Source organism: Stigmatopora nigra, chromosome 10 (genome assembly GCF_051989575.1).
Source record: "Stigmatopora nigra isolate UIUO_SnigA chromosome 10, RoL_Snig_1.1, whole genome shotgun sequence".
Classification (NCBI taxonomy): Eukaryota; Metazoa; Chordata; class Actinopteri; order Syngnathiformes; family Syngnathidae; genus Stigmatopora; species Stigmatopora nigra.
The window spans coordinates 13,075,395-13,089,724 of NC_135517.1; the positions used below are offsets into that span (position 1 = coordinate 13,075,395).

A 14,330-nucleotide genomic window follows, 5' to 3' on the forward strand; every position below is an offset into this window, starting at 1 on the left:
CGACAAATACGTTTCTTTCTACTTGTATTCATCTGTACTCTAGCTTCTTTCATCGTTGTCCGGCTTTGCATTAAGCAAATTTGATGTTCAGCATACCACAGTTAAAGTAAATACAATAATTCCCATGAAATACAAGCCCAATGGCTGTTGGTAGATTGTTTGATTGTTGTTGTTTGTGCACAGAGAAGCTGGTGCGCTTTTTGTTGTTTTGGGGGTTTGAGGGAGGGGCTTATGTGATGAATCCATCTGAGAAACAACATGACTATGTGGCAATGCTCTGAGCTGGGATTTGTAAGACACCCAGAGCTGGCTTTAGCAGCAGGAAACTCCAAAGCCTGTAAATAATCCACATGTGCAGACAGCACATAAAGACATCCAGTACTTAGCAGTTCTCTTATCACAGTTTGATGGCCTCGGGGACAAAAGAGATGCTCTTCCCTTTATTCACTAACATGCCATAAAAATGGATGCGGATTATATATCAGTATATTTTCTATAAAATTGATCAAATAAAAGATGACTCCATACAACAAATGCTAAATCTGTGTGGGTGATAAAGCTTTTCATTTGCTACAGGTTATTTTCTAATCAAAAGCCCTAAAGGATTCACACTGTTTTTTCCCCTAATATATAAATATATATGTTTGTTTTACAGCCATTTTATGTTACATATTAACATTTTAACCTCTTAAACAATAGCCATTCATACAATAGGACAATAGTTCCAGTGTTTGTGTCAGTCAATATTTGCATTTTCTGATGTGTAGTTGTCAGAAGACATGTTTAACACGCTTGCATGGTCAACTGCCTTAACCGTTTACTGTAATTGCCAAGAATGTTGCTTAAATCATCCCATTAGAATGTCCAGGCAAGAAAAACTGCCCTAATTTGTCGCTGTGACAGATATCCTAAGGCTGTCAGCAGTTCACTTTATCACAAATGGCCATAGCAGTTATCAGAATGGAGTTGTATCTCAAGTGACCAGTATCTCTGAATGGAAGATCAAAAGAAGATAGATACCAGAGCCAAAGGAGGGGGAAAGGCTGGAATAGTCAACGAGGTACTACATGAACATGTATAGACAAATCATTCATTTTCATCTTCTGTACTGCTAATTGTCAGGAGAGTCACGGGGATGGCTGAGCCTATCTCAGCTCATTTAAAGCAGGACCCTGTACTGTTTGCCTGTCAGTCATAGGGCCCACATAAACAATCTTTCCCACTTACAATCACTCCTATAGAAAATTTAGAGCCCTTATTTTGCCCATCATGCAGGTTTTTGCCACTGGACCAACGTGCAAACTGCACAGAGGACGGGGGGACCCCAGGATTTAACCCTTGATCTCAGAGCTGTTAGGCCGATGTGACAACCACTCGTCCATCACATTCAGTTATTTCTTTTCGACCTAAGGCCGTTTTTTTAGCGTACAAGCTTGGCAGCAACATTCCTCAAGGTGGAAGCACAGGTCCCTGTAAAGAAGTAACCATTCTTTCTTGTATTGCCTTTTTTAAAAAGTCACATTATGTTGTAACCTAGAAGAATTAGTCTTGTGCCATCAGGCAGTAATTTGATTTTAATTTGCAGAAGTTAAAATGGTCATGACTTTTTTTCTTTTCCTCAATTGTGGGATCACATAATTATTGTCCTTGCTATAATTAGAGAAATGATTTCATATAATGTTGACATGAATAGAATGAGGCTAATAGTCTTCCTAATTCCCTGCAAAATTACATTACTAAATTGACATGTTCCTGAGGCTGGCTGAGGGATTACCTTTTTTTTCTTTCTATCTATACTCAGAGATCATGTTATATAGCAGTCTAACACTCTAGATGTAGCCATCAGTTGAATGATTTAAATTTGGAGCAATGGGTAAACTGTTCTTATTTAATATTCCTGAAGATTACTGTGTAAAGCAAGGCTTCCCAGAAATGTATTTCTTTATCCGTTACTGTCTGAACTTTCCGTCATATCCTGTTGACTCAACTCTTTGTTCCAACACCCTTGGTTGTAAACCCACACATACTCTCCAACACACACACACACACACACACACACACACACACACACACACACACACACACACACACACACACACACACACACACACACACACACACACACATCGAACTGCATTTGTCATCACATACAGTGGAAAAGAAAACATGTTGACATCCTTGAAAGAAGGAACATATTTGTTGTTGGAACAATTTTTGGCATGTTCTATTTTATGAAGTATATTACAGTATGTTTTTCAGTAATAAAAATCTACCAAAGCAGCTCTTTTCCGATCATTGACAAGTCATGCTTTGTGCACTTTCTGTTTTTGTTTTAAAATACAAAATAGTTTTTTCAGACATCACCAAGTTATCGTCACTTCTTGCTCTCTAGCAGAACAGTTTTTGCAGAGTGTGCAGCCTTCAGATATGGTACACATGGTACTGTCTTTTGACACGTTACATTCTGGATCGCCATATTTATCCCAATGTTGCTCCAGTAATTGAAGGGGCGACTGATAGATTTTCCATCTACGAGATGAGCGATGTGCCCCCGACTGTTTGTTTCATTGTGGGAGCAATCATCTGAGAATCGCGGAAAGAATGAAGCTGGTTATTTACCCAGATGGTTTACTGGTGGAGGTGTGAGACTGGCCAGCTCGCTGTGGGAACACAACGCTTGCTTTTCTTGGTATCGCTGACCGTTTTCAAGACCACAGTCTTTTTCCCCCCCAGCACTCCTCAGTTTTGTTTGCTCTGGATGGCATGTTTGATTATTTATCGTAAGGGAAAAGGGAGTAGCTGGAGCAATAAACATGTGACTTCACTATATTTTGTTTTCCACTGAGAAGGCTGTGTCCTTTAACAGATATTTGAAGCAGTCATAAAGCTGTTTATTTGCTTTCTTGATTGGAGTTTGGCAGAGCTATAGTAGAGCCAAATACACTGATAAGTATCGTACAATATAAATGCAGTAAATGGAACCCGTCTATCCCTCTATTTGTGTTTTGTCATTTTATCACTATTTACGCAAACTTTACCCCTTTAAGTTATATTACGAGAGAGGATAAAGCAATTCTGTGTGGTTTTTATTTGTTCATCAGAAGAGAATAGATTTTTTTGTTTGTTTTTGTGCATATGCTATGGTCGTGGGCATCGTTGTGTTCTCTAGGGACTTATTACGATTTGACTGTTTTTTTTCTTCTGGGATTCATAAAAAAATCATTTAACCTATTTTCTCTTTCAGACTCGTCAGTTACTTCTACAACAGAAATTTCAACAAGACATTGGCCGGATATCTCCCAAAGGAAAGGAAAAGGATCAAAACCTGCAGGTATTGTGAAATATTTTGTTTTTGCAATCAGCTTTCTTGGCATTTGAAGGTCCATAAGTTTATTGTGTGTTTGTTTTCAATTCCAACCTGCATGTCAACAACTTGCTTCCATATGTCTTAACGTGTGTCCTGGTATGAAGATTTTTTTTTTTTAATTATGCACATTAATTGAAAACTGTATCCCCCATAGGTGAGTATAGAATGGTACACAGAATAGAAATTAAAACTATCCAATGAAGTCAATTTTACTAAACATTAGCTCATATTATAGTACACTTCATCTGGGGTAAGAGTACTGCTACTATACTCAGGTACTAAGACCACATGAATAAATTGAGATTAATTGTGTATTCTGCTTTTCTGGCATATCCTCACTTGCACAAGGGAATCAGTTGTTTGTATTATTTTGGTGAAATTGCTAACAACTTCAGGGCATATTTGATGATTAATAGGGAGGCCCAGTTCTTTGTGAGCAAGTATATCTAATATTTAATACCTTGACTGTCCCATTGGGGGCCCTTTTTAATGAGCCATTGTAGCAGCTAGGTCTAATGTCAGGTTGTGGAAATGCTTTTTTGTTGTGCAGATGTCTTTAGAGTTGCTCCAGAGGATGAAATATGTCTGCAATGACCTTTCCGTTGTGTGCATATTTGTCAGGATTCAAATACGTTAAAGGGTTCAAACCCAATAGTTTCCCCAGCCTGGCAGGGAATTATGCTTCAGAGGTCAACATAGAGAAGCACAGTCACAGAATAGTACATAGTAGATAGTAAGGTACTCGGCCATCTTTCCACAGACAAAGACAAAATTTGAATTCTAATTTATTAATGTATACAGAGAGTGTGGCCAAGCTGTCATTCAGCTTTTGAAAAGAGAGATGCCCGCCACCCCTACCCCACACAGGCCCACTTTGTGTGAATACAACACAGACTTGCTGTAATATCTTTACTAACACCACAAATTGCCTGTTGTCTATTGTTAGGTTTTGCTTGGTTAAATTTGCAGGAATGCAAATGCCAGATGTCCAGAGGGTGTTTATCGCTGAATTGCATGTTCTGTTAATTAAACAAATCTCAGTCCCAAACAATTTTTGTCTCGCATTCATACACTGAGTGTGAAAATGAGTTTTGAGTACTTGTCTTTTTTTTCTGTTTTATGGCGAGCTTCTCAGATTGCAGTCTGGCTCAGTGACTCATCTACAGTCCTCTTTTAAAAATAAGCCACTGCTGCATTTACTATTCTCCATTATACACCCAGGATAATGATTCGCTGTTGGACCACACTAGTTAATAAAAGGCATGATCCGGCAGTTATTAGGCTGTGTAGTAAACCTCATAAAAGCACCTGATCTATGGGAAAGGCTATGTTCATCTCAGTGCTCTTCCCATTAGCACAAGGAGGTGTGCATAGAGACCTTTAACCTGTTTGGAGATAGAGATTTAGACATTTATTCTACAATTCTCTCTTATCCAGTAAAGAATAATGAACCTCAGTAAGCTCACAACATCTGAAACACAATGACTTCATAGTAGTAGTAGTAGTAGTCAAAAAAGAGACAAGGGTTCTTGATTTCCATTAAATAGCTCTTTTCATAGCTCCAAGCAAGGTGCCTTCACACAAAGATCTGTCAACCTTTTTCTGCCACTGGATAAAAGATGCTTCTGCTTTATACTCTCTCGCTTTGAGGCACTTTAATCATCCTTGATATACAAACAGCGTCATTGCATATTGAAGTGCAGCGGAACATACTTGACTGGTCGAAAAGTCATTCAATTACATTGACAGGATGGCATGTGTAATTAAAAGAACCTGTGTCACTTTTACCTTTAACACTTCACACCAACAGTGGCACAACGATGAGAGCCAACAACTCCCACCACGCTAATTACCATTATCAGTGAAATGGTAGGGTTTGACTCATTAGTTCCATGTGCATTTAATTAGAAGCAGGCTGAAATTGGATTTAACTTATTACTTTTTCATGGATCACTTTCTTGTCATCACTTCAAATTGGATTGCAGCCCCAGGTAACTAATTATGCCCGCCGTAGGATCAGGAATGGAGAAATAGGTAATTAGGAACAACACTGTCGGACCCTTGCTGATAGTCCACCGGCATCACAGAAAAGGGGGGTGAAGCTAGTTTTTGTCATCGCTCACCATCCAAGCCAACTACATTTCATTGCAAGAGATCCTAGGGAAAAAATCAACCTCCTGTAGGGGGATTAAGCAGTATTCAGCTGGGCTTGAAGATCTTATGTCTACATGATGTCTTTGCTAACGATTTGATGCCCAGATTACATTTCTTTGTGAGCCACGACTGGCCAACATTGGCAGCATTATTTGTGTTATTGGCTCAGTGACTGATTGGTCAGTAGACAACTCTTGTTTTCTGTGCCAATTTTACTTCACGGAGGATACTTTTGGTACGTATCAAAAAAAAAAGGAGCATAAGGCAGTTTTGAGTTGCATCATAGCAGAAGTTGTTTATTTCCGTGAGAAAAGGGAACTTAACATATTTCTGTGGACCCTCAATACAGTGTTCTTGATCTCGCTCACTCTAGCTCCCTTAGTCTTTGAACACCATTGTTGTGCTGGCTCACAGAGGGTATCTCCGGGTCAAAAGATAATGTCTTTTCAGTATATTGGATGAAAGCCCTTTAAGTTGTTGTGTGGCCCTTGAACACACCCCCCCCCCTTTCCACTGCATTCGCTTTATGCATCCTTCATTTGTGGTCTCTTAGGGGTGCGCGTGATGTGACACAATCCAGGGGCCAGTCCTCTTGCTGACAGGATGAGGAGGAGCTGTGGGCTTTCTTTCTTTTAGTCTCCTACTGTTTTTGCAATAGGCCTATGGCATTGTCTTGACACATGGATACTACTGCGCACCAATCTGTAAGTCATTAGAGCAGTAGGCCAAGGCTGTCAGCCGCAGCCCTGCCAGTGCTGCAGGGTGATCTGAGACAGCATTATGAGGTGTTTCGGTAACTAAGTCAGCCAGTAGCTCAGACTGTCAAAATATTTGTTGCCCGTTTGCAAAGTGGTGGTAAGCAAGAGAAAATATGGCCAGTTATTATTATATTCACATGACACTGAGTTCAGACAACAGATACTGAAACTTTTCCCCTCATTTTCCCCTCCGTAAATATAGTAATTTCAAGAAATGCAGAAACATTGCAATGCTAGTACCAGGCCTCAAGTGCCAGTGTAACTTTGCCAAAGAAAGTCAATGAAAAGAGAAGCCTCTGCAAACAAAATAGGGATTAAAGTAAAGCAAGCACAAAAGGAAACATTTGCATGCCCTGACAAGGATTTCTAGATGCGTGCTTCGTGTGGATGAAATGTCAAGATGATAACAGAGCTCCAAATTTGACAAATTTTAAAACACAATCTTGGAGCGGCACGGTTGTAGAGTGGTTAGTATGTTTGCCTCACAGTTCTGACATTGAAGCTTAAATCCCCGTTGGAATCTGATCTTCCTGTGAAGAGTTGGCATTTTCTGTATGTGCCTGTGTAGGTTTTCTCTGGATGCTCCGGTTTCCTCCCCCATTCTAAAAACATGCATGGCCAGTTGAGCGCTCCAAGTTGTCCCAAGGCGTGAGGGTAAATGGTTGTTTGGTGGTTTGTTTGATTGCATGCAAACCAATTCAGGGTGTCCCCTACCTATTGTATTTCTTTAGTATTAATTGATATCAATTCATTAAAATAACCACTCCAGAAGAGTGAATATCAGTGTGTTCCTCTGGATTTTGTCAAATGTAAAATTACTTTGAAAACAGTTTTTTTCTTCTCCTAAATCTTCACTCAAATGGATAATTCTCAAAAAGACACCACATTTTATATTTCTCTTTCACTTATGGTAAGTCTTGGGGTGATTCTCTAATGAAATCATGTGTATCGCTTTGAGGTGAGACGCTCTGTCCTTCATGATCAGCACGAAACCAAGACATATGCTTGCACGAAACCCCAGGATCAAGCTGTCTTCTTTGCTGTCTTTCGTCATTGTCATGTTGTAAAAATGTATTATGTGCACTGTATAGATTAAATCTAGGTTTGGGGTAATTCTGTCACAATGAAGTCATCTGTCGTAATTCCACATAGCAAACAAGCACTTGGGGGCTTGCTGTGTTTCAGGGTCTCTCTTAGCCAAGTTGATGAATGTCGAATCAACTCCAGTCACAGCGCTGGAAGGCATTTTATCATTCCAGGCCTTCATTTGTCCTTTCTCCTCCAAACTAACTTATTTTCAACCTACTCACTCACTCTCTCACTCACCAACTTGCCTGCTTCACTTCCTGAGTCCATTAAAGGTGGTTTCACCAAAAGAACTATGATGGGCACGCACTATGATATAAACTATGATGCGTGGCGAGCAGGTTGGACAATCCCAGATACTCAGTTTTTACTGGCCAAAATAGTCCCGCCATTTAAGCATGTCCAACATCCCTTTTGGTTACTCCTAAAAAATATTATCTATCTTTTTTTAAATTTAATTTTTCTCCTCTGCCTTTGTCATTTTACTTCATTTAAGAAGATTCTTTCCGTTGGGATGGACATTGTCACGGTGTTGTCTATCCTTCAAGCAATTGGAATCTTATGTCGCTGATACTTCACCATGCACCGCTTGACAATGCAGTGAAGATACTGCATCAGTTCCGCTTAATTGCCAAGACTTACCTGGCATGTGATGATAGTGTGATATTACTTCCAATTGTCCTATTAAGCCTTCTTCTTCTCCCACCCTAAAACATTTTATTTACTTGTTTGATCTATTAACACCATGATATGCTCTCAAAGGCCTTTGTTCACATACCTGTATAGGCAACAGTGGAGTTGGTATACAAAATATTTTTGGGGTTATTTACACCAAAAACATGCGGCTCATTAGCCTGTAAAAAAATCCATAAATTGCCTTCAGGGTTCAAAACGGGGGGCGGGAGTAGCAGCTTATAGTAAGAAAATGACACTACTAATGTACTATGTGAAAACAGCCCCCACCTGGTTCCAACACCTCTGTTATACAAAGTGGGTGACAAAGATACATTTATGTTATATGCGTTTGCAGCAACTCACATACTTGCATTTCAGAGGTGTATCGGGGCATTGCCTGGGCCCATCACTGTAATTCATTTTTTTCCGCTTTGTTGGACCACCAAGCTTGAAGTTCAGGCAATCTAGAGGTTAACCAAACAACTTTGAGTCCCCATGCATCAGACACCTGATAATACTGGCAATGAACAATAGAAGCTCTTAAAAAGAGAGACAGAGGAGCGTGAACTTTTTTTTTGTTGGTCCCAGCCCCTTTCCGCTCCCGCTCTGCCTCAAAATAAAATATTATTACTCTCCATGCTGACGGAATTTGGCATGAAATTGTATAGAGCCACTCTTCGTCACGGTACGTTGGCACGAATATTTCTCTCTAACTATCTAGATGAGTAAATATTTGTTTATTTTACTTCCCCATTTTATTCAGTGTTCAGTATTGTGTTCCTAATCCCCCCTGCCTATGTACTACCCCTAACAGAATGACACTGGCAGGCATACCGGTGCATCCTATGTCCTGGCTATGTTTTGAGAAGACTTTGTAATCGGAGCTGTATCATTTTCTGTAGCCAGAGCAGCACGAGGCTGAGCCTAACCAGACCTAACAGTACTTTCACTTTAAGTCAAGCAGGAAATGGGAGTGTTTTATAATGTAATTCACTCTGTCATGGGCACAAACACTTACTACTCCCTGAAAACTATCACCAGGGATGCAGTCCAAGGCTCAAGGTTACTGATGTTTCTCTGTGCACAGGGAAATAAAATCTATATACTGTGTATCGCATCGACACAAAAGTGTAATTATTTTTACACGGTGCGGGCACAGAGGCAATGGATTAGAAAGACTGTGTGTGAGTAGAGATGCTTGAACTGTGTGTCTGCTAAATTTATCACAAGGCCGTTGGGAGTGTTGAAATGAGAACAGTGGCCTATTACTGCTAAGAAGGTGTTTTATTGAGAATACGTCGACATGCCACCCAAGGGAGAATGCTGAGGAAAAAAAAAGAGTATGGCTCTGGCTTCAACCACCCTGTGTGAGTGTGTTTGTGTGCTTTAAGAGCATGAATGCGGCCGTGAGCAGGTTTGTCGGTTTTGAGTGTGTGTTTGTGTGTGTGTGTGTGTGTGTGTGTGTGTGTGTGTGTGTGTGTGTGTGTGTGTGTGCGTGTGTGAGAGAGAGAGAGGGAGAAAGCTGTCTAGGGTGTTTCAGATACAAAATAAAAGCACCTTTTCCTCCGTTTAATTATTCAGTATGACATATATTGGGATTGTCACTTTTAACACTTGAGGTGTCCCAGTCAATAATTTATACAGTCCAGGCTAGCTCAGCTGAGTTCATTGTTAGTTATTAGCTGATGAGAGCAGTGGCTTGTCATGCTGATGCTGTGTTTAGCTCTGTTTATTTTACCAATGTGTTTGCGGACTGGAATGCGTCCCATGAACATTCTTTAATCCTTGGCCAAGGGTTTATAGGTTGTTGATATGTGATGCGTTCAAAGTACTCACAGTTGCTGCATGCTGTTTATTGTCACAGTAATTAACAAAGTGAGGTGTTAATCTTTCCTCCTATTCTTTGTTGACTGGATTTATTTGTATTACTCCCAAACTCGCTTTTAACGATGACTTTCGTCCTTTTATATGTAGTCTTTCAGAAAGAGTAATAACATTTAGTCAGTCAGTGTTTCAAGTCAAATTGCTCTGTAAAAACTAAAGTCAGACCACATAAGGCATGCCTCCCCCCCTACTTGCTCACCTCTTGGGCAGTTAAGGCTAATTTCCAGTAGGTGGCAGAGTGCTATTTTCTTCTCTTGTCTTGGCTCCTTTGAGAGCTCATGGGTGTTTTTAAGTGTGTGACGTTATCACGACAATAATTGCTCTCATTGGGATGTCATTGAATAGATTGCCTGGTAGCAGCTCCCTCTTTATTTCATTTTTTTTCCAGGGACACAAAGTACTATATGCGGGCGATGTTTGATAGTTCCTCGGTTAAAAAAAATACAACGTTAATAGTATCGCAATAGATGAATATTTATTTTATTTTAGAGCCAAAGAAACTCAGACACGTGCCTTAATTTTCTAATATAATATTCATGAGCTTGAAATGTGGAATGCTGAACAAATAATGTCATTAAAAGAACTTTGATGTTTGTAAAAAAAAAAAAAAAAGCCTGCATGGGAAACTGGGTAAAAGTGTAAACAACAGTGTCAGAGTTGTTTATTCATTTGTTGTTGAGTTGTGTCTTTTGTTCTGCCACTATAAATATTTCCATTTAGCAGAACAATAAAGGGCTGATAGCTTGGCCAGTTTTCTTTCTTTCCGCTGGATAGCCGTGTTTACTTATCTGTTGTTTAATTAAAGGGCCTCTTGTCTTTGGGCTTCCATTGTTTAAATAGCATGGCCATAGTCCCAGCAGAGGTCAAAGGGTCAACTGTTTCCTTTTTTTTTTAAAGCATCCCCCTACCACCACACACACACACAAACACACACACACACACAAAGCCACGGTTCACCTGCAGCTCAGCCTGCAGTTCCCCATTGTGTGGCCCCATTTGAATTGATTATGTTTAGAGGGTTCCTTGTGATTGGTGGAGAAGGGTGTGGTTGATTGGATAGTTTTGTATCTTGTCAGCCAGGGAGTAACCTTGCGTGTGCAATCTGTCTGTAGTATTCCGAAGAAGGTTGGAGACGCTACAGCACAACAGAGCTTGTTCTCATCCTGCCTGCATTGCCACTGCCTCTCCCTTCCAACCTACCTAACTCTCTCCCTCTCTCTCTCATTCTCCCCCCTCCCTGTGTCTCTCTCTCTTTCTCTCTCTCTTTCCGTGGCTGCTGTGTTCTCCGCTCTGCTTCACTCCACACCGCGTGGCCCGGCTTTCTGTTTACCCTGCCAGCTAAATGGAGTTTGTCAGGTTTGTCAATATGATTGAGTTCTTTGATATAGCTAGTGTTCTTGCTTAGAAACTTGACAATTTTATTTACTGGGGAAAATACAAAGAGGGATCGTATTGTCCAGTGATTGTTGTTATTCTGTCATTCTAATGGGTTAAATGTGTCATGAAGATTTGCATCAAAGTTTCTCTGATACAGAAGTGACTACTTTGCTGTTAAGACACTCTGCACAGGCTCATTTGTTTGTAAAATACTGCTTAATGTATTTTTTATACTAACTTTTACCAGTTTTTTTTTCATAGGGGTGTTTGAGGTAGTTTTACTTGGACGTAAAGTGTGCTTGCTTGTTTGAGCTGTGCTTTTTTGTGGTTTTTATATAGGAAACAGTTCTGAGTAATGGGTTGCATTCAATTTTTGCGTATTTTTTCCTCTTCTCGTTTTCCTTGTTTACTTTTCTGATAGCCAGCAAACCAGTTCAGCGAGATTTGGAGCTGTCCCGTTTGATGTTTTAATTATAAACAGTTCTCAGAATTTGTTGTTTAAAACTAAAATAATAATAATTAACATTTTTCTTAACTATTTTTTTTAATAAGAGCTGCCGTGTTTTTTTGTTTTGTTGCTCTTAGGAACCTGGATATTTCAAATTTGTCAAACTAATTCATTTTGCTAATTATCTATCACATAACTTAATGAATTGCTCATTTTAACATAAATTAAATGGAAGCACTTTATTAAGCGCTGTCACTACAGAACATATTTGAGAAAATCTTTCACTTGTAACTTGCTGAAAAAAAGAGTGAAAGTTGTACTTAACCCGTGTAATCATTTTGATAATTGCACTGTGATTGATTTTGATCCCTTTTTTTAAAGTCTTTTTTCCCTTAGATGAGAAATTTTTATTCCAATAATTTTAAGAATTTCATTAACATTTTTAAAATAACTACTTATTTTAACTAACTTTAAGCACCCTTGTCGAGCTTTTACATCAGAAATGGGGAGATGAATAAGGGTAAGTGAAGAAACAGTAGAGCAGATTGTCACCTGGTTGAGCAGAAGAGAACACCAACAGGGCAACGTGCACTGTAATGCCGTGCAGCTGTGCCGAGACTCACAGTTTAGGAGAGCTGGAGTGCGAGCTGATTGGGATGACAGTTTGTAATCAAAGCTGATTTATTGTTCATTAGTTGTGCATTAGCCCTTTCAGGCAGGGGCGTTATTTGTGCAGTGGCCTGTCAAAAAGAGGGGCTGCCAGCACCTGTCATTTCTTGACTACAACATCGGCAAATAGATTCTCCGTTTCTGCCACGATTGGGGCACTTACGGGGCGGTTGCCAGAGTCCCCCTTAGTTTGCTGGGATATCCTTTACAAGGATGGCTTTTTACTTTGTAGCAGAGCAAGCAGATTGAAGGGAAGAGTAGAGACAGGGGAATACTTGGCAAGAAGTGTAACACCACCACCTGATCTTTCTTTTTCTGCCCTTCGTTCACTCACAAATTTGTGGAATTTCTTGAAGAAAAGCTTTCATTTGGTGTTGTAGTGTCACGACTTTTTAGATGGAGTGATTTACTGCTTCCTGATGTAAATGGTAGACAGGCGTTGAACACTTTAAGGTAGAAGCGTGAACTTTTTCACCACATAGCTTCGATAATTTAAGAATGAGTCCCACGGCGACACATTGCACCTCCCAGGGTGAAGTTTTTTTTTTTGGGGGGTCATTTTCATTTTAGTTCATTCCAGAAACATATTAACGAATACAAATCTTAAATGATCCGTAGTTGAGAAGCGACACAATTTGTGTTGTCTGCCGTCATAGAAACAAGGATTAGGTGTTCTTTGCTAGATAATATAAACAATCTGCATGATGCTGTCAGCCATTGTCTTTTCGACTACAGTTTCATTTGAAAGGGATTTATAGGTTCTGATCTTAATTAAATCTCAACTGACTCAAATAATGTATCTTTACGACACGTCGTTGCATAACCGTGTAGAGGCGGGTGCGGTTCACACTGAAAATTTATAATACACAATAGTTGGGAAAAGATAAATTAAGTAATGACTGATTCATTAGACAATTATAATATACTCCCTGATTTTTTTTAGTTAGGAAATGTGGTGGAGGTGCCGCAAAGGCTTTTATCAAGTGACTTGACATTTACACTTAAAAAGGGGAAACTGAAGAAAGTCCAGTATTTGCATTTTGCCCCATTGTATTTGTATGGCTTGATATTTAATTCAATAATAAGCCAGTCCATTATAGATTGTGTGTGCAGAATGTTATTTTCCATCACTGGAGTGTTATTTATTTTAAAAATAAATTGTAAATTAATATTGTTATAGTCTGTGTGTACACATGAGGAGGTGCAGGGTGCCCTGTGTGCACCGGCAGTGGAGAGAATCAGGGTGAGGCACGCTACTCAGCTGTTGTTGGGATGAGCTCACCCGCTTTGCCGGGCAGTTTGTTTGTTTAAGTCTAACGGTGGAACTGGCTTTAAAAAAAAAAAAAAAAACGACTGTCAATTTTTTTTTTTTAAACGGAGGAGAAAATCCACAATAAAATGAAATGAGTCAAAATCCTGTTATATGAAGCTTCTGCAAAGCTCCAAATCATTCCCCTTAGCTGTCCATTTTATAGTAGACAAAATGTGTATTTGATCCCATTTTCCTGCACCGTGACCATTCTGTACAAATTTTGGGCTAGACTAAATCTATATACTATTATCCATTCTAATTACAGGTATTTTCTTATATTTGCATGTGCGTTTTGGGAAGTGCAAATGAAAACAATGGTAATTTAGATTAAAATCTAACTTGTTACGTGGTCTAAATAACCATATTTTTTTGTGTAATGTGAGAAAAAAGTTGTTTGCACGTTGAAATATTGACATGTTTATACCCATTTAATTTAATGGCAACACTTAACAAAATAACCGCCTGAATCAGAAATTTAAAATTTGCAAAGTGCCCTCTTCTCTTCCTCCATCATCGTCATTTTGAGTTAAACTGCACGCTCTTGGCAAGTGAAATCTCTGAGCTGGTCTCACTGGCGTACTGTGCCATGTCTCTCTCTCT

At 39.4% G+C, this 14,330-nt stretch overlaps 1 protein-coding gene across 8 annotated transcripts in view; it reads left to right on the forward strand.

Moving 5' to 3' along the window:
* LOC144202714 (forkhead box protein P1-B-like) overlaps positions 1-14,330 on the forward strand; it is an 85,685-nt gene that overhangs the window by 41,897 nt on the left and 29,458 nt on the right. For 7 of the 8 annotated variants that reach the window (XM_077725618.1, XM_077725615.1, XM_077725613.1 and 4 more), the window contains one exon: positions 3,245-3,331. In XM_077725618.1, coding sequence (XP_077581744.1) covers positions 3,245-3,331 — 87 coding nt within the window. Of the gene's footprint in view, positions 1-3,244; positions 3,332-11,193; positions 11,281-14,330 lie in introns of those variants that run through there. The other variant, XM_077725619.1, reaches the window with a different exon arrangement.